Below are 21657 nucleotides of genomic sequence, written 5' to 3'. Positions count from 1 at the left end.
TTCATATAAAAACAGGTTATTCGTCCAATCCTCGCATGGCGAGCATTTACAGCATATAAGTTGGGCCTTTGGATGATGGAATAAGCGGAAAAATATATGACCGACAACCATTCTGAGTAAAACGATTAAGCAATACTAATGGTGACCTTTGTTTTCAAAAATATTATGGCTTTTTTATAAGGTGAAGTCCACGATTATGACGTGGTCAGATACAGAATATATTACAGTCGAACTTCGCTATGTCGAACTCTGATATATCGATGTTCTGGTTATGTCGATTATTTCTTCGTTTTTAGCAATACACTTTTTTATATCTGTTTTATCGAATATTCGTTATCTCGAGGTATAACCCGAAGACCAAAAAACTTCGACATAGCGATTCTGACTGTACAATCAAGGACATGACTTGTTCGACAAACTCGAAGCGTATGAGGAGCATTTAAATTTAACGTTTTGTCTTTCACCCATTGACCTTCTTCACGGGACTCGGAACTCCTCGACCATCTCCATAAAAAAAACAACTTCGGATGATTGTCGGTTCTTCAGTAAAGTGGTTCGTATATTTTTGAATACTAGTGTTAATTATTTGTAGTGTTTTAACATGTCTGTTGTATATCTTAATTTAAATTTATTGCCAATGAATTGAATTATTGCATAACTTATTAAGATTTCCAAGAGTAAAGTCATTAAGTTTACTTCTAAATTGAAATTACTACGCGATCTACTTTCAGCGTAGTTAAATGTAAATATTTCTAACATAGTAAACCGTCCATATACATCCGAGGTTGTTTACGATGAAAAATGGCCAAGGAGTTCCGAACGTCTTCACGACCAAAGGTTGTCGAGTTGCTAATAAAGCACGAAACTGTTATAAGATTAATTGCAACAGCTACCTTGATGAGCGCGAGGATGTCCGAGTCATCCAAATGTTCTTCCTGGTACTCCTCAAGAAACTCGCGGAATATCTTTAGTGTCAGGCACCTGCAAGACAAACGGATTGATAATTGAGTGTCTAACAACAGGGAGATCTGTCAAACTGAAGCACGGACATATTCAAAGATTGAACATCGCCCAGATACTAAGTGTGAAACTATTCTGTTTAGAAGACAATAGACCGATCATTCGGAACTTAGTAAAAGTTAACAACATAATTAACGACATCGTTGTTAACTTTGAAACATGAAATTGTTGAAGATGTGCTCATGGATTTAAATAAAACAAGTAAAGCTTAAACAGCTGTCTCAAAGCTTGCTAGAAATACTGCAGTTCACAAGTGTATCCATTAAAATTCAAAAGCAGTAAATATTTGAAAGTTAACAACTATGACGTTAACAACGTTGTTAACTTTAACAAGGCCTTAAAATCCCGCTATTGACCTCACAATTTGTAAACATCTTTATCGTTCATTATTGATGAAGCTTTTGTTCCATAACAAGTAACGATAACTGGCAGTTCGGTAACAAAGTTTCAATAAGCTCTATGAAAACATGTTTAAACAAACGGTATTTAGAATAAAAAAGCGAATAACTGGCCATGCCGTACTTGTTTTGTGATGTATCGACGCCCGCACAGTTCTCGAAGATTGAAGCTACTGCAATGGCGTCGCAAATCTTCCGGCGCTGAATATACGACGTGTCCATCGAGTGGTTTAGGTCGTAGCCGGTGTTCCGCGTCAATATGTCTAGAGAGGGGAAAAAGAGAAAAAAATGTTTGTATCAGTGTAAAATCGAAAATGACGTCATTGAAATTGTGTCCCAGCCCTGTGCGCGCTGACGGTTGATTTCGAACCCAAGACCGGGCTAAAATTGCAAATCAGCGAAAAATATCAAAATGATATTATCACTGCTTTAAATGGTGAAATGTCAATTTTATTTCACTGATAAATCTCTATAAACCACGGAAAAGCATATAAATAAAAGAAATACTACGCAAAGTGTTAAACCGAAGACATTCCTAGACTATGTATGATGGTGTTATATAAAGATAATATAAATATATGGTAAATTTCAAAGGAAATTAAAACGTATGTCAGTTTGACTAAGAGGAATCACAAAGTCATTGAGCTGATTATTTTGTCAAAACAAGAACAGTTTGAAATGCATTTAATGTCAAGAACGGAATGAAAATCTTAGCTTCAACAAAGCTATTTCTCAAAAATAAATTCCTGTGTTATCAGAGACACTTGGTTGTACATTACCACACTGTTATGCCATAAACATTCATAAACATATATATTCATTGATGAATTTAACCACTCGGCGCAGAACGAATACTAGTAATCCACATGTCCGTGACGTCGGCAGCCGCGTAAATTAGCAGCATAACAACAGCCTGGCAGCGTGAACTTAGCAGCATAACAGCTTGGTATTAAAACACACAAAAATAACAACGACAAAAATGACTGCTTTTGTAGTTAAATTTGATGAAACTTAGATAGTACATACTGCTGTCGCTGGTGATGGAATGTGAGGTAGAGCGAGCAGGCTTAATCCCGCTAGGTTTCGTGAGGGCGAACTGATCAAACAGGTCGCGCAGGTCCTTCCGGCTGCGCAGCGAGAACGACCGGAACAGGTCCACGAAGTCGAAGAAAGAAAGACGGGTGGAATGCGTTATTGAATTGTTCTTGTTTTCTCCGAGCAGGTGCTTCCCCAGAACGCTGCTCCGCCGGCGCGTACGGTAACGTTTCACGTACGTAGACGTGCATGGGTGACTCTGAGAGCGGGCGGTCGCAGATTCCTTCGACGAGCCTAGGATGACGTTCGTGTCACTACTTGTCTCGCACGTGGTCCCCGTGCTTCCGATGCTCGTGCGGTTGCCTCTTGAGACGGGGCTCGGGGAGCGCTTCCTCGGCTTGGTCAGGCTGGAACTGGAGCTGTCCCGCTGTTGGAATGGTTTTGGGCTCGCCTCCTGTCAAACAACACTACTCTTGAAAATATATTTATGATGAAGTCTTAAATACTTAAAAGAAAAGGTCATGTTTCGTTAATTTAAAGAAAATTGATTCAAGATGGTCAAACTGTATTCATTGGCAGTTACATCAAAAGTGAATTGAATGTTAAATCGGTACAACACTCCCTGAACAAGTTTTTCAGAATATAAAGTTGCATCTTACTATTATTAGCCGAATTTTTCAAATAAATGACATTCATAAAAGCATCACACTTTTCAAACAACGAATGACCAAGAGGGCGTGTAACTACAAACTTGAAGATGTCGAAGTGTCGAAGTCGTTGGGAGCTCGGGAAATACTTTGAGATAACGAACATTTTAATGCATAAAATAATCGAAAAAAAAATGAAGAAAAATCGAAAAAACCAGGACATCGAGATAAATGAGTTCGACTCTTCGAGTTTCGATTGTACCTTTGAAGGCTGGAAAGAGCTGCCTTTCTTCTTGGTAAATATGTTGGAGCCGGCGAAGCTGGACGTCCGCTTAAATGAGGAAGTGCTGTCGGACAGAGAATTAACCTGTGGGCCGCCTGGTGTCCACCGCCGCCCGCCGAACACCTGTAGAAAGGTCGTCCACATAAAAAGCATGCATCAACACATTTTTATGAAACCAATCAATACGAGAATGTTAACCAGAGACATTATTTTTTGCTGATTTTTTTAGTTAAACAAACATTTATGTAGCCGCACAATGGTGCATTCAGCAAACTGTATATTCGTTACGACTCTGGTTTTCATTTAAGCTGTACTCTCAGATTTACCGTTTGAATTTTTTTATTGTTGGTTTTGGAAGCCAAAATTGTGTACATATCTAAAATCCAGTGATAAAAGACTGCGAACGAAAGTTTAAATCGCATTTTATCATATTTACATTCAAAAATTGTTTTATGGCTAAAAGCGTTACTAACGCATTAAGAAAAAAAAGAGTTTTTCGGCAGTGTTCCATACAATTTAGATCTGTCCTTTAGTGAGTTATCTGATATGATTGAATTAAATGCATTGATGCCAAAATCAGATGATTCTGAGCCAATAAAATAAAATAAAATAAAATAAAAGTCAATAATGCCAATCAGTGAGAGTGCAGCTTTAAGGTAAATGGCATTCAACAAAACGAGAAATAAGGACAATTTGATATGCAAAACTGTGTTTGGTACCCTAATGGCCTCAGCGGGCGTGGGTCCCTGGCAGCGTTCATTGTCGTAATACAGCTGGAGGTACTGCATCTTGAGCCACTGTATTCGCTTGTCCGTCTGTCTGTGTAGTTTGCGAACCGCCTGACAAAGCTTGCTTAATCCCTGATACCACATTTGTGCACAATGGTTTGGGCCCGCAAAGAATAGGTGTTTATTCTCCGCCAATGTACTACCGTAGGTCAGGCACAAACAATTCTTTTCTGGCGTGATATCGTCTAAGCCAAAACGTTTGGAAGTCGTTGTTAAATCTATTATATCCTCGTGGCACCAAGACACTTCTTTCAGATTTGTGAGATCCAAATAACCCTCCTCAATAGATTCATACACGTGGTCCCCACCGCAATAACGCGTGTACATTGCCTGTATAGAACTATAGTCGAAATCACCGCGTAACACGTAATCCGGTAAACTTGACACGTTTCCGCGTAGTGCACTCCAGTTCGGCTTTTTCCACGTTAACGTCACGTTATCGGCCTCTAGCCGCATGAAGCACATACACACGCGGCCGCTCTCCTCATCGACGTGAACGACGGTACTACCGTGATTCATGAATTGTAAACACTGATGTCCCAACGTTGCATACGATGGCGTGAGAACCATGACGTCATGTCCGCCCGCTAGCGGCCGGATGGGCTGGTAGGACTCAAAGTCCAGCTCCGTCTCGCTCTCGCCGCCGTCCGTGGAATCCAGAAAGACGTCGTCATTGTTCCTGAAATAATGGAAGGTATTTTCTTAACGAGATATTTATTATCAGTAGCAAATTTGTCCTATGCATATACAGTCCAACCCCGTTGACTCGAACTCGCTTAGCTCAAATAGTTCGTTGGCTCGAACTGAATGAAAAGGGCCGATTTCTTTATACTGAAGGTAAGCATCTCTGCTTGACTCGTATTTTTCGAGGCTCGAGGTATTTTCGCCGGTCCCTGTGAGTTCGAGCCAACAGGGTTCGACTGTAGTAATGTTTTTAACAGAAAAAACAACAACATACACGTTCATCTCTTTAAGATCGTGGGAACAAATAACGCGTGAAAGCCAGCGTGACTTTAGATGAGTAATTCATAAAAGTAAATGTGCATTATGTATAACAATTATTTTAGGTCACAACCAATTTTGAAAATATAGAAAGTTACGTCAGTTTGTAAAAGAAATATTCAATACGTTTTAACGCTGCCAATACATATATACTTACATGCGAAAAGCAATAAGAGTTACGTTAACCTTATTTATATCACACATGTTCGTTAAAGCATTTCTAAACAGTGTCTCCCATTATCTTCTACTTTGTATATGTGTATATTGCATGTTCTCTCTTGTTTTAAAATAGCATCGTTTCTTAGTATGTATTTCATTGTCTCATGTACTTGTGCTGCCATGTTATCGTGAACTGGGCTCTTTGAAATAAACTTGCAAACTTGTAACGGTGCCTAGGCCTAAAACATTGGGTACGGGCACAGTGGCTTGATGACAAAGGCTCATTAAAGTCACAATGAATACTTTCAACTAGCCAAAATTATATTTTATACATACTTGAACATGTATATCATCAATATAATACATTGCCATAAACATAAAATGAGATTTGACAAAAATAAAAAATACCCTATACTGTTTCATATTACAGTATAGGGTATTTTTTATTTTTGTCAAATTTCATTTTATGTTTATGGCAATGTATTATTTTGATGATATACATGTTCAAGTATGTATAAAATATAATTTTGGCTAGTTGAAATTATTTATTGTGATCTTAATGAGCCTTTGTCATCAAGCCACTGTGGGTACCGGTTGCCTATACCCTGCCTTCGATATAGGCGCCGACCCTACCGTTGTTAAAGTCAGTTGATTTTTTTTATTCTTTTAAGTGTGTGTTTTAATATGTAGTTAAAAACCTTTAAAGCCTTATACAGAAAATTGCTTTAACACCATTCTCCTATGATGACAATAACGTCCTGATATAAAGCCTAATAAAAAAAGATTTTTTTTTACAAAAAAGTCCACCTTCCCTGTCTGTTTATGGCCCTATTGCAACTGAAAACACACTGCAAGAATTTAAAATATGGTTACAGCAGTGTTTTTTTCCCTCCGGATTTCCGCCAAAGGAACGAAATACCAAACCCCTTACGTACATCTTCCAACAACTATATGTTTGCAAATTCTAGTATCATACATACCAGTCGTTGGAGTAGGCCACGGTATCTCCGGCGCCAGTGGAAGTGGCGTTGGTATTATGGTAGTGGAAGAGCTGGATGTCGTTGAGGATCGCCTGGGCACGCTTCAACTTCTCCATGTTGATGATGCCGCCGACCCCGATACGCGTCATAAACCGGTCCTCACCGTTATAGTCAGAGATGAACTGGGAAGAAAAAAAATGGTATACGTACAAGGGAAGGTCCAATTGTTTTAACATATGAACAAGGACGGAAATGGTATGTTTTCACAGATAAAATAGGAAGGAAAAATAGTTTGTATTCACAGATAAATTGGGAAGGAAAAATAGTTCGTTTTCACAGATAAAATGGGCCGGAAAAATAGTATTTTTACTCAGATAAATGGGAAGGAAATTTTTTTTGTTTTCACATGTAAAATGAGAAGGAACAAAACAATATGTTTTCACAGTAAAAATGGGAATGAAAAATAGTTTTAACATAATTATGTACTATGGAAAATAGTATGTTTTCACGGAAGAAACGGGAAGAAAAAATAGTATGTTTTAACAGATAAAATGGAAATAGATTACATAGATAAATTCGTTTTAAATAAATATACTCCATTGAAACAAACATTATTATGAAATAGTTTGATGACAGGAAGTAAATTCTTAATGAATAAGAATGCGCGTTGTGAGCTAATATAACGGGCCCTTCTTAATCATTCAGAAATGACTTCAGGTCATCTAAGTGACTTAGAATACAACCTCATTGGCTGATTCAGGCAGACTTTTAAACACCCGCGAAACATGAAATTCTTAATGACTAAGTCAAGAACTTAATGATTGCCTATCTGCAATTATATTAGCTTAAAATGTAGGTTGTATTTTGAACACGTTTTAATCAATGATGTACGCTAGTAAGCATTGCTTACCTCTAGGGCGTGGTCGGGATCACTCGGAAGCACCACAATACTTGGCGATGACATCACCACTGACCGGATATCCCGCAGGAATCCACCAAAGTATGGAACCACCTGAAAAATATACCAATTTTGAAAAGGTAAATGCAGTCGAAATCCATTGGCTCGAGCTCGTCCGAAACGATGGTAGAATTTCGAGTGAACGAAAAATCGAGACAAGAAAAACGGTATAAGTCAGTTTATAAAACCCATTTCTTGTTTGTTCACTCTTATTGATTTTTTGGAAAAAAAATCATTGTAAATAAATAATAATGCAATACTATTCGATTTCGTAGTGTTACTTTTGCTAGTTTACTTTCAAAAGAAATGTGCCTCATTATCACAATTACTCTGCTCAGCCAAAATTCGATTTTTTATGGTTTACCTTTATTGATTTACTTTATTTAAGTTCTACATTTTCTACGAATTACAATTGTCTCAAATATTTTAAGAATACAACACATCACCAGCGTATCCATTAAACTTCTTGAGCAGTAACAATTTGAACGTTAACAACTTTGACGTTAACAACGTTATATTTACACCTCAACTTCCATTCCTTAAATGAACTGCCTTTCGGCAATTGCGTTCATCAATCGATGAACGCAACATCTTCGGATATGTTCGGATTGTAATTCATTGCATAACAATATACATGAAAGCTATTGATCTTGTTATTGGTTGTATTGTGTCTGCAGGTCCCGTAAAATATAGATCAACATTTTTAAAAGTGTTAGTTTATTATATTTTAAATATATTGGTACCAGAAGTGTTTCAATTTTACGTTTTAAAGTGATTTCAAGTGGTTGATCTTTTCCCGCGTTATTGTGACGTCAATTGAAAAAAAAATGTTTCCGGTTGTAGTCGGGTCGTTCTATTTGCCGAATGGGTAAGAACGGGTTACTGAAAGGTTTTCTTAAATGAAATGAAGTATTTTTTAACAATTCTTGAATGAAATAATGAACTATTGGTGTAAATATAAGGAATGAATTGCGGGGTTGATGTCATTATCGGGGATATGAACGCAATTGGGTTGGTCAAAGTACGCGTGGAGTCCTTTGGACTCCACACACATTGACCAACCCAATTGCGTTCATACCCCGATAATGACATCAAGCCCGCAATTCATTCCTTAAGTTAACTTTAACAATGTTCTGAACAATAAGCCGACTAAAAAAATGAGTGCTCAACGATTCTCATTCAGCAGGAATACAAAAATAAACTCCCTGAAAGCCACTACAGGCCGTGTGCATACATAAACAGTCGAACCCCGTTGGCTCGAACTCGCTTGGCTCGATTTCCTCATTGGCTCAAACTGAATGTAAAGAACCGATTTTTTTAACTGAATGTAAACGTTCCCACTTGGCTCGATTTTCCCGAGGCTCGAGGTAGTTTCGTAAATCCCTTGCAGTTCGAACCAATGAGGTTCGACTGTATATATATTTACATGTACCTGGCAGTCCCGAATGTCCAGTGCGGCGCTGACGGCGTCCCTGTATTCGGCCGTTGGTTCCCGGGCAAACATGGCGGCAGAGAACGTGTGCAGGGTGGAGAGATCCTCGTCGTTCAGTAGAAGCCAGAATGGCTTTAACTTTTCCGACCTAAGGGGATTTAAAATATCACCCATACATATACATGGACTACAAAATAGGTTCCCGGAAAAAGAATGGCGATCCAGATCGTGCTGAGCGCTGAGAGGTTCTCGTCATTTATCAGAAGTCATCAACAGTGTTATACAGTCAAAACTCGCTATGTCAAAGTCTTTAGACTAGAAAAAACTTCGTGATAACGAACTTTCGATATAACCGAAATACAAAACATATCTAACTTAACCCCAAAATAACGAAAAAGCTCTTCATAACCGTAACATCGAGATAAAATATTTCAACATAGCGAGTTTAGACCGTATCTATTTATACCTAGAGAGTAAAAACGAGTACACATAAATAACTTAAACTGTCATTTGTTAAAGTACAGTTTAACGTGCGTGAGACGTATTTGATCTGTGAAATGCATGTTTAAGCACTTTTTGGGGGTTCATGATACCAGTAACTGTATTGAGCGTCAAATACACTTTTACACACCAAATGATTTGCCACACTATATTTTGTCAATAAAAATGCATTTTACAAAACATTAGGGAGTCCCTTTAACAAATTGAAGACACTCAAGAGAAAACTTACTTGAGACCGGCAAGTATTTCCATAGCAGAGTTGAAGTTCCCGAGGCACCAGCAGTAATGTAGAAGTCGTAAAATACAGGAAAGGACCGCTTTACGGTTGTCGTGAGTGGGTTGCGTAATAATGAGCTGTGTGATCCAGGTGTGTACCTGAATGACAAAAGAAGCGACTTAGTGGTCAACATTATATTTTGTCCATTGAGAAGGTTTTCCAATTCATTTATTTCAGCAGTCAATCGTTTTTTAATCAGATGAAGCGGTAAAAATAAAGAGTGGCTGACCTAATTAGAAGATAGATTACACAATATAATGTAGACCACTTAAATGATGTTTAAAGCTATAGTAACGCATTTAGCCATTAAACTTCAGTTTTCGACCGTAAATAAAACAACTACGATCTGGGTAGAAATACCGTGTTTTCTGCACATTTCTTTCAAACTAACCTAGGTATCATTCATAAGAATGTTTCAACATGTTTTCATCCTTTTAGATATATTAAAACAATTGTAACATGACACATTACATTCCTACAGTCAGCAGTATTTTTTCTGCATAATGCGAGATGTCTATTATGCTAACATGTTTCTGGACATGGTGGCATTTTATCAGAGATGAAGCAGTTTTAATACGTTTGCAGTTGAGCACGGAGTCGACTCAATTTGAGTGATATAAACACGTGAAGACGTGCAAGATGATATTGCAATGCTTCATCGCAATCATGTTATACGAGTTTGCAAGACATTCGGCCACATAGGTCTGACCGGGTAAATGCATGTTCTGTTCTGTTCTATTCAGTTAATATATTCTATTTATGTTTACATTACACGTGTTCATCTCGGCACTAAATTAAATTACAAAATAATCAAGCAAACCAATCCTACCGCACATACCTCGTTAAACCTATGTATGAGGTCCTCCACACCGGAAACCTTGTTGTTATTTCCGGGGGCGCGGCTCAGGTCGATGGTGACTTGGCGGATGTAATCGCCGGGCGGCACGCTCTTGAACACCTCCGCCTCCACTGTGGTCAGCAGGATGGCGACCTCTTCCGGAAAGTGGAGTAACTTCTGGAGGGACTCGAGCTCCTTGGAGTACTTTGAGCATCCCTCGTCATCCGGGGCGAGCATCAGCTGCTTCCGCTGGAAGTCTAACGGAAGGAACATACAGCAGTTAGGTCAATATACACATTCAGTAAAAGCATATACACGTCCGAAAATCTACAATTGATACACATTTATTTACAAAATATATGAGGTCTGATAAAAAAATGCGTGGATTTTCATATAACTTCCAAACCATTCATGTAATATATTTCTTAATTACTCACAACAAAATTCGCAAATCACCTGGAACAGATGATAAAAGATTCATCAAAATTACTGTTCATTACCAATGCAAAGTAATTAAATTGATAGATCTTTACGTTTATGTATCGTTCGTAGAGTATTTTAACATCATATATGATGTGAAGTAGGTTCAACTGTGAATCTGTCCTAAGGTCTTTTGTGCCTAAAACAACAACAAAAAACTAACATCTAAATTATGTTTCTAGTCCTAAAAATATCTGAAGCACATTCTAGTCTGCCTATAAAATTATTCCTACTGAACTCGAAGCACATTGCAATAGGCCTATAAAAATATCCATACCGAACTCGAAGCTTTCCCTTCGGAGGGTCGTGCTGTTCAGGAAGCGTCCATGCATGTCGAGGGCGTCCCACAGCACAGCCGTCACCGACTTGAGGCTGTCAGAGGACAACATGGAGAGCGTCCACGTCTTTGTTCCCCGGAACTCCAGCACGAGGCCGTCATGCGACTTCCCACTTCCGGTCCGCCACTCGTCCAGGTCACTTATGTTCTGGGACTTGGTCAATGACTTGGATTTGTTGTCCAACAGGATCACCTTCTCGCTTGAGATGCCAAGCAAGCGGCTCACCTAGGGGAGTCGTGTTCCGAGAATGAGGTTACACACAACTTGAAATATCTTACATTCACGGCAATTTCCGAGTACTAGAAACAAAGTTTGATATTTCATTATTCTTCCAGTTAGACGAACAAAATTGAAATTTACATAAAATTTTACCAACTACTTTTATAAAAGAATCGATAATTACATTCAATAAAACTTATTGAACGCGTGTGGCTTTGTGTTGATGCAAGAACAGCCTGAAATGAAGCCGCTGACCACAAACACATTCCGGTCGTAGATAATTTCATACAGTCGTAGACGAAATGTGACTTGGGTGAAAGGAAGGTCGTACGGTCAACTTCATCATTAGTTAATTAGAATTGTTCGAGTTTCCGAATACTCGACCATTTTCTATCTAGAAATCTGATAGCTATTTGATGGCCAATCTGATAGCCAAGAAAATGATGAAAATGTGATAAATATATTTCCCGGGAATATCAAGGAACATGAAATGGACAGAGAAATGGAGATTTCTGCTAATTCGTTTTGCATGAGACCGTTCATGATTGGAAGTTTTACCCTTCATTTAACGTCGTCTCTGAAATTTAGCTTCCACCATGCTTGGAATGATCATGGTTAATTTTCTTGAAAAATTGAATTGAATAAGACGGTCATGCGTCCAACATTTAGACGCCAAATACCAGGATAGAATTGTTTCCTAGGTAATGGTCGCACTAAGAACTAAAAGTCTTATAGTTTTGCTGCGGCTACATGATTGAAACTTATAAGATATGATGAGTAGCTAAAAAAGTGGCTTAAAATTAAAACTTCTGGAGCTTCACAAACAAAACAAAGTTTAAAAATGGAAGACACATGTAAAACATGATCCAACCGGTTTGATCAATCACTGAATTCAATAAAAAATTAAAAATGTTTCAATGTCAGGTTATTCATGTGTAGAATGCACTTTACAAATAAAGCGTTCAATGTTTCTCACATAGTTTAATAAGGTACGGTAAACCTCATTCCGTTAATTATCTATATAATATAAAGTAAACTACTCTCGGTAACACTTTCAGATATTTTTCTCCGCACTATTACACTGCACTATTATTGTCAGTTGATATCATTGGCAGTACGATAAGAATACGGGATTTACTCCAATCGATGAATCAATCGGAGCATCTCGGCCATTTTCCGTCGTCGCATTGGTGGCGGAAATCGCCGAGGCCTTCCGATTGCGGATCACCCTGGCGCTTTGTTTACAAACTGCAGCCAGCTCAGGTTAACAAGATGCACTTTACCTCTCAGGAAGGTCGATATTTATTTATGTAACAATTATCTGCAAGCAGGAACATTCAATGTGTATTACCACTCTTAGAAACTACATTTATTTTGTATTTCAGTAGGCCTTCCATTACTTTAGCAAAGCACTTTCCTCAGGGGGAATAATTATGTTGATGGAATTGTCAATTAGGGGAAAAGATAGAACAATCACTTGAAATAAGACACAGGGCTTGTTTTTTCCAACTAATATATCAACACACATTCTGAAAATGTCCAGTAAATAATTCAATTTGCGATCTTGTCTGAGATTTTTACACACGCTGAACGTAGACGCATCAGAGTCGGCAATCGGAACACCTCGGTCATCTCCGGCATACGACGAGGTTTAACAAGTTTGTTATTAAGTGACACATTCGACTTTAAAATAAACTACCTGTGTGCGGTCATGAACAGGCGGGCGTTTCTAGTTTGTGTTGCTGTTAGTGATCACAGCTAAACCCCGAAAGGTTCTATTGAATTTAATTCAAAATGGCATATGTTTGTATTGCAATTACCTGTAGGGTTATAACTCACTTTATTCGAGTTAGCAGGTTTTTCCCGACAAGTAATAAACATACTGTTAATACAAGAGTTACATGCTTACAAGTATAGTCGTCACCTGTCGGGGCGTAACTCATTTTATTTAGAGCTTACAGCTTTTTCCAGTCAAATTATGAAAAAAACCTCATTTGAGCTTACAGCTTTTTTCCGTCAAATTATGAAAAAAAAAACTCAAACTACTTGAGTGACATTCTTAAAGTATGGTCGTCAGCTGATGGCGCGTAACTCACCTTTTTCTGCGTGTTTCCTTTGAGGACTTCCTTCACATGGTAAAGCTTGCAGCCATACCCCGGCAGGTTCTTACTGATCTTGATGTACAGACGCTTGAGCTGGACCTCGCTGTCGTAGAACGGCGTGTGCCAGAGCTTCTTCTGCTTATCCTGGGGTCAAGGTCAGATACAAGGTCAATCGTGTAAGCTTATTCTGTAGAATTTCTCATAGACACTGGGTCGGTATTCATAAACATTTTAAGTATATTTTGTTTTATCTTAAGTCGATGCTTTCATTTTCAAAATTGAAGAAATGTACAAGTTTTTTTAAATATAAAAATATGTATTTTACATAAACTTTCACAAAAATATAGTATTCTAGATACTATTTAGTTACTATATCATATGATAAATGCGATACTTAACTGAGGAACGTGACTTAAGTTAGGAAATGACTTAAGATGTTGTATGAATACCGGCCCTGGACCTTTTTAGGGTTGACGTGTTCTTAAAATTGAAATTAAATACATTAATCAATTCGACTGTTTTCTTTAGTACAAAGAAGTCTTTCTTTGATACCTTATCTCATAATATTCTTTAAAGATAAATAATATTTCGCACATTCGATATAGGTGTAATAAAACGAGTACAGTCGAAACCAGTTATAATTCGGTTGGCTCGAATTCCCTGCTTGGCTCGAATTTGTTCGAGGTTCGAGGTATTTTCGTCGGTCTCTGGGAGTTCGAGCCAAACGAGGTTCGACTGTATGCGTTATCATTTAATCAGGACATTATAGTATTATAACTTAAAGATGCATTCTTACTCCCAAAAAAGCAGTACCATACTATCGAAAACAATGGTTCTTATGAAGGATACCGTGTTTAACTTGAAAGAAATGTGCATAAAACACGGTATTTCTGCCCAATGAGACGATAGTTGATCACTGTAAATCTTTTAGGACCCACCAGTCAGGTAATATGTGTTCGTTTTCAGCTTTTTAATACACGGTTACACTATTGTTATCAGTAATAAACATTTTCCATAAATGCATTATCAAGTAAGTAGTTAAAGGTTTATCACTAAAATGTATGACTTAATTTTAAATTCGAGTGTCATTTAAAAAAATATGTCTCCGTATTTACCTCAATGAGATGCTTGACCTTCTTGGACATAGTGAACTGAGGCGGCAGGAAGTGAGCCAGGTCGATCTCCACGTACGCTTCCGGCTCCTTGTCGCTCACGCACGACAACTGGCGAACCAGTCGGCCCTTCCGCCGGCTCGACGAGATCCCTTTCGCCTGGCGCGTGCGGATCAGCTCCTTTCGGCTGCGCAGCGCCTCCTGTTTCTCCTCCTGGCTCGAGCTCTTCCGGAGTAACTTGCTTTTGTCCGCCATCTTCCGGTCTACAATCCTGTAGACAAAACAACCCAAGTCAAACTGTACCCATTTCAAACAGTCCCCGAGTCACAACATCCCAACATTTGCCATCGCGAAATGCAATGGTATAATAAATTATTATCTTTTTAAAAAGTAAAACTAATCAAGGACGCTTTCAATTCAATGCATGTCATGATCGTTATGATAGTTAAACAAAATGGAGAAAGAAGAAAAATAAACTATTGCAGAGTAACATCGCTGAAATGTTCAGTTCGAAAGCTTTTGAAATGTTATAGGTGGCTAATCTATTACTGCCAATAAATTTCATTGAATGTGATTTATGCTATTTGAAATGATAATTATACTAAAGGGCGAAGTTTTTTCACGGGTATTTGGTATTTAAATTCTTCGGACCAAGGGACACAAACATGAGTTATAATTTTATCTATGTTTGTTTAAAGTAAGAGCATCTTTTGAACTGGACCATGTTATAATCAGGGGCGGCACCAGGATACGACGTTAGTGGGGCGTTCCTTAGGGGCATAACCTTTTGACCTTCGCCCCTCCCTCAGAACTGAATTTTATTTCGTTTAATGTGTTGGCAGAGAGGGGGGGAGGGGGGCTTTAACAAATTTCAAGTCCGAAATCTTACAATTTGGGCGTAATTTATTACCTTAATGCTCTTGTATTGAAATTAGAAGTAAACTTTGACGAATTTAGGGGGTGGGGGCGCACGCTGAGTTGCCTCTCTCCCCCCGGATCCGCTAGCGATAATTAAGTAATGTGTTTTTGTTACAGATGATGAAAGATTTGTCAAGTATTCTATCACGGAGGTTAAAAACTGTAGGCATTACATACAGGTGTAAACATATTGCTCATGGATTCACCCTATTGAAACCGTTATTCCTGAATTTTACGTTAACGTGTTAAAGTGTATAACGTGAAACAAACGTCTATCGGTCATTTGATAGCGAAAAACAAAGAAAATTGTCGAAAACTGACATAAACATGGCATCGATGTGTACAATGCATAGAAACTTACTAACTGTACCACATAGTTTACAATTTATTTAAGTTTAGCAGTTATTTCGTATTTTTCCATTAAAAAAGATTACTGGGTATGTATACCAGGTAGAATTCATTCATTATGCGTGATTGGCTAGTCGGTGTTATCACGTGATATTACCGAGGTAGGTGTATAGCTTAATTATGTCACCCAATGAGAGTAAGTCGTGCTTAGTGGATACGACGCTGGACTGCAATTTTGGCGACACGGGCTCGAACCCGGTCTCCGACACAATAATTTTTAACATTTTGGTACTTTTTTTTTACACTTATGATATCAAAGCGTAACACAATCTATTAGATAATTGTCCTGAGTTTGTTACAGAAAAAAACTTTTTTTGGTGCCAATCTGCTGTACAGTCCCTTTAACCTAAACAAGTTTTACCTTTTCTACAGATTATTCTTTTGAAGAAGAAATACTACTTTTAGGTCAAATGTCACTAAATTTTGTTAACAGGTCATACGAAACAAAACAGGAGTTCATTTCCATCAAACAACTGTGCGTAATATGGCGAGTCAGACACATTTGGATGCATCCATGTTCAAAACATTGACCGCTGTTCCACGCCCCAAGCAGAACATAAACATCGTGAAAAAACGTGTAAGAAGTATTAAACGTAATGTTGCGAATACTTTAAAATGTCATTTGAAATTCGGTAGTGGATATTTCCGTTAAAAAAAACCCTTTTCAACTCCAGCCCTTCTTTTTTTACCGTTTGATTATGGTCAGGAAAAAAAATCAATACAATCATAACTTCCCGTCAAAAACCCATACAAGGTAAGGAAGTGCTTTCTTGGTATACTTTGTTCTTACCATAAATTAAATTGTATAAAAGCAAGCAGTGCAAAACTTTTGTCCTTAAGTATATGTTCAAAAGGCAGATAAAGATGTTTGCATAAGATGAAGGCTGTCATTAAACCACTACAAGTGTAGAAAAAATCTTAATATTTGAATGGTGATCATAAACCGGTGTAGATCAAATAATGTTTGCGGTGTGTTAAAAGAAAATCAAAGTAATAACAAACCAGCAGATGTTTATTGATTGACAGAACACAGGCGTTTAAATATCTTTATCTCGTAGTTTTTTTCTGTTAATTGTAACATACATTAAAACACCAATTTTGTTATAAATTGAATGCCCCCCGCCCCCCCCCCCCCCCCCAAAAAAAAAACAAAACAAACAAAACAACAACAACAAACAAAACAACAACAACAACAACAAAAACTATCTTATTTTCAAACAACCGCAACTGCAGACCCCCCCCCCCCCCCCAAAAAAAAAAAAAACAAAAAACAAAAACAAAACAACAACAACAAACAAAACAACAACAACAACAACAAAAACTATCTTATTTTCTAACAACCGCAACTGCAGACCCCCCCATCTTATTTTCTAACCCATCTTATTTTCTAACAACCGCAACTGCAGACCCCCCCATCTTATTTTCTAACCCATCTTATTTTCTAACAACCGCAACTGCAGACCCCCCCATCTTATTTTCTAACAACCGCAACTGCAGACCCCCCCATCTTATTTTCTAACAACCGCAACTGCAGACCCCCCCATCTTATTTTCTAACAACCGCAACTGCAGACCCCCACACCCCCATCTTATTTTCTATCAACCGCAACTGACACGCGTTGGCAGACAGACTGAGGCGTTCCGATTGGTTTTCAATTGAACTGAACTCAACTCAAATTATGTTCATTATCACGTTCAGTTTGTGTTTAGTTGTAACACGGACCTATAAACCGTGGTTGTAAATAAACCTACGGCAAAAAAACATAGGACATGCCTAATGTCATCAAGTTAAGACATGCATGAAATAAACATGTTTTATTTAAGCGAAGTGACGCCATAATTTAAAAAAAATCCACAAAGAGAACAATTCAGTGTTTCAGTTTCAGACTTGAAAAATGCTATAATTTATAAATAATTTATGTGAAAACATACATGTGAAATGTATATCATGAATAATTATTTTAATGGTATTCAGGTTAGACCAGACCAAGTGTTTGTAAACAATCCAGTGTTAATTCGGAATTCCACGGCCCATCGGTGGGAAATGACCGAAAAGTTCCGAATGTGCATTGTTTGGGGACGGGCAAGTTTGATTGGCTAAGGTCGGAAAATGGCCCATTTTCATTCGATGGAAAATGGCCAAGGAAATCCGAATGTTAAGTGTTTTGATGATGGGCAAGTTTGATTGGCTAAGGTCGGAAAATGGCCCATTTTCAGTCGATGGAAATTGGCCAAGGAAATCCGAATGTGCAGTGTTTTGGGGGGAATGGCAAATTTGATTGGCTTAGGTCGGCAATTTTCCATCGATGGAAAATGGCCGATGAGTTCCTAATGGTTTTGGGGAATGGGAAGTTGGATTGGGTAAGGTCGCTGTTACGTACTTGTAAGGCCCGTCGTGATTGGGCATCTCATTTTCTGGCCACGCCTCCTCCAGGTGTAGCTGGATCCCGGCTAGAGTGGCCGCCTCTTCTTTGGAACATGGAAGCTCGCCCGACAGTATCAACTCCTGAAGCTGAAATGACCGAATAGATTTTCTGATAAAACGTTATTAAGATAGTTCGCATGTACGTGCTACGTTCTTAGTCAGTTAAATGACCTGAAATAATATCTTAATGATTAAGAAGGGCTAGTTTGTAAAGGTCACTCAGCCTATTTTGTATCATTAATTACGTTATCTTACTCTTACTAAGAGCTCTAGTAACCACCGTTACCCGAGTCTATGTAATAGTTAGATGACATGAATTAAAATATGAATGATTAAGAATGGGCGGAGTGAGAGTAGCGAATGAGACCTTCGTAATCATAAAGATATTAATTCAGGTCATCAAACTGATCCAGAATACAACCTCACTGGCTGACACATGTCCAACGCAGGGATTGTGTATCGGATGAGCGGCAGGGAGTGGACCTTTAAAGTTTAAACACCCGCGAAAGTTGGAATTTTTAATGATGAAGCCTTAATGATTGATTATCTGCAATTGCAATGGCTGTAAATGTAGGTTGTATTCTATATCACGAAAAAGGTCCAATTTACTGTGAAATACTGAATATTATACTATTATACATTCGCACTAAAAGTAAATATGTCCGTCAGTTGACGGTTACCAGTCGCGGCTCAACCGGGCGGGGGGTGGGGGGGGGGGGGGTGCACGTAGGGCCTGTGCCTCCCAGCCGGCCGGCAAGTTATGTTTTTAGGGGCACAACTTTATTGATTTAACTGCACAAATAAGTTTTGTCACAATTTAAAGTTTATATTATTATTTGAGCAAGTTAGCAATTGAACCTGATTTATGGTATGCCAATGTCAAAGTATAACACTGTATAGTAGACGACACGAAAAAGTCTCTTGAAAATGACATCGGGGCCCGAACATTCGATTATGATAAATGGGTGCCGCATTTTACACTGACACCTGAATAAAAGTTAACAAAAATGGCTGCAGTTATACGGGTTAGTTTACTGTTTTCAGAATAAATCCTATACATTTTAGTTGTTTTAAAATGTAAACAAGTGCACAGTTTATGTTCGTCATTGCTTTTAAAAATAATGTCATTTTGTGTCAACAAGATATGTGTGTGCATGACGTACATTAAAATGATTTATGATTTAACAAAAGTTTAAATTCAAAACGTTGCCACGTAGAAACTTTCCATTTCGGTCTTTATTAACGTCCAGTTCTTGGAATCATGCAAGAGCCTTTGTAAATTTATACAGACTTGTATATTTGAAACCCTTTCAGCGTTTGCGCCAAATAGCACGTGTCCGCTAGGTGGCGCTGTAGATTAACAAACAACGGGATTTTTAAACAAAATAAATACACCTCGTTAAAGTACAGTCATTGACAATTGTTTGTTCCAAGTTTCATTAAAATCGGCCGACATTCATATTTTTCGGAGGAACGTGGTCATGTACCTTAAATGACAATGGAATCCGAAGTACAGTATCGTTGGGTGCAATCAATATATACCTAAGTTTAATACTGTAGGTTTATACAGTATTTATTCTACAACACACGTGTGCACCTCAGGTGTCCGAACAGTTAACGACTTAAAAATCAAATCCGGCGACCCAGGTTCGCTTCTTTTCATCGGCATGGTATTTTTGTAAAAGGTTTATCTTATATCAGTTAATGCTATTTTTTTTTCAATTCATTTGATTTGCCAAACATCGTTGAAAACGACAGCAAATGTTAATTCCATGTCAGTATATGATTTAAAAAATGCATATCAAAAAAGCTTTATATGTTTCAAATAAGTTGTGCCCCCCATTTAGAAAGTCCTGGATCCGCCACTGATTACAATGGCATACTTCCATATATTTTGGATCTGCCTGGTTCTTTGGCATGAATTGTTGATTAACAAACTTTGTTTTGATTGGCTGCAAATGCGTTTTTGAAATACTGAACGTCTATTGGTTCACAGTGACAGTATGCTATTTTTTTGTTCCGATGAACAATCAATAAAATAAATGTCTTTTAAAACATTCTGGATATAAATTTCTGTGCAGTATACATGCATAGGGGTCAACATAATATTTTGTCTAATGCGAAGACAGTATACTTCAAATGTCCCAAAAATTTTAATTCAGTAAATCAGCAGTCATTTGTTATTGATTTAATCAGGTGAAGCGGTAGATACAACCAGTGTTCGTGGGAAGTTTACACAATATTACGTAGACCACTAAAAAATTTAAGGTTTTAAGTCTGTACTGACACAAAATGAATGGTTCTGCGACTGCGTCCCATCAAGCCGTTTATTTTTGAAAGAAAATACTAACTATCTTTAATCAAGTGCTACTCATCGGATTCCCATAGAAAAGAGTCTTATTCTTTGGTGAATTGTTAATTTAATGTCACTTTAAAACACTATATTGTATATTTATCTGTCGAAAAGGGCCATGGCCTTCTGACATATATATTTTGTTAAAAAAATCTTGAATATATGTCGTACATTGCTGTATAATCATTGTGAAATTTGATGTTAATTTTTTCCAAAAATATGTACTTGCTAATATTGCCAAAAACTGAAACTATAATCAGATGCTGTTCATGTAAATTGAGTGCTAATCTGAAATTCAAATAAATGAAATGCACTGTTTTATATAAACACATGTAAGGTACCGATAATTTGAGCTAGAACTAAAACATTACAGCATAATTATGCACATGATCTTAGTAATCTGGACAAACAGATACTATCGGAATTCCAGTAACTGATCTGCATAGCAATCGCAAGTTTAACTAACAGTTGCATGATAACGCAATTAGGCTTATTAGAAAGCACATGGTGTATGTCAACGTACTACTTTACTCGAGTATGGAAGCGTATGTCGCTTTCACTGATGATGCGATCATGTGATTATGTCGACCCTTTTTGTTTAATGCTGACTTTATGTGTTATAACACTACTTACATGTATCTAAGAGGTCATGTGGACTTTTTCAGTTTGTAAGTGGAGTTGTGGACTTTAATGTTTTCGACAAAAGTAATTGAACATGCTATGTCGACTTCATTTTTTTTTCGACAAAACGTGTTTAACCTCATTTTGTCGACATAACGTGTTTAACCTGCTTTGTCGACATAGCGTGTTTAACCTTCTTTGTCGACATAACGTGTTTAACCTTCTTTGTCGACATAGCGTGATTAACCTTCTTTGTCGACATAACGTGTTTAACCTTCTTTGTCGACATAACGTGTTTAACCTTCTTTGTCGACATAACGTGTGTATCCTTCTTTGTCGACATAACGTGTTTAACCTTCTTTGT

At 37.8% G+C, this 21657-nt stretch overlaps 1 protein-coding gene across 1 annotated transcript in view; it reads right to left on the bottom strand.

Annotated features, from left to right (window-relative positions):
• The window catches only part of LOC128210573 (1-phosphatidylinositol 4,5-bisphosphate phosphodiesterase epsilon-1-like), a 181789-nt gene that overhangs the window by 21950 nt on the left and 138182 nt on the right, over window positions 1-21657 (bottom strand). Inside the window, exons 10-23 of the mRNA XM_052914925.1 lie at window positions 18276-18406; window positions 14573-14840; window positions 13452-13601; window positions 11076-11361; window positions 10319-10575; window positions 9433-9578; window positions 8703-8850; window positions 7223-7324; window positions 6313-6494; window positions 4103-4850; window positions 3363-3506; window positions 2445-2907; window positions 1543-1681; window positions 894-981 (exon numbers count right to left, since the gene is read on the bottom strand). Of these exons, the coding sequence (XP_052770885.1) occupies window positions 894-981; window positions 1543-1681; window positions 2445-2907; window positions 3363-3506; window positions 4103-4850; window positions 6313-6494; window positions 7223-7324; window positions 8703-8850; window positions 9433-9578; window positions 10319-10575; window positions 11076-11361; window positions 13452-13601; window positions 14573-14840; window positions 18276-18406 (3252 nt within the window). The remainder of the gene's footprint in view (window positions 1-893; window positions 982-1542; window positions 1682-2444; window positions 2908-3362; window positions 3507-4102; window positions 4851-6312; window positions 6495-7222; window positions 7325-8702; window positions 8851-9432; window positions 9579-10318; window positions 10576-11075; window positions 11362-13451; window positions 13602-14572; window positions 14841-18275; window positions 18407-21657) is intronic.

The sequence above is a fragment of the Mya arenaria genome, chromosome 12, assembly GCF_026914265.1.
Source record: "Mya arenaria isolate MELC-2E11 chromosome 12, ASM2691426v1".
Classification (NCBI taxonomy): Eukaryota; Metazoa; Mollusca; class Bivalvia; order Myida; family Myidae; genus Mya; species Mya arenaria.
This window is presented reverse-complemented; position numbering and strand designations above follow the sequence as displayed.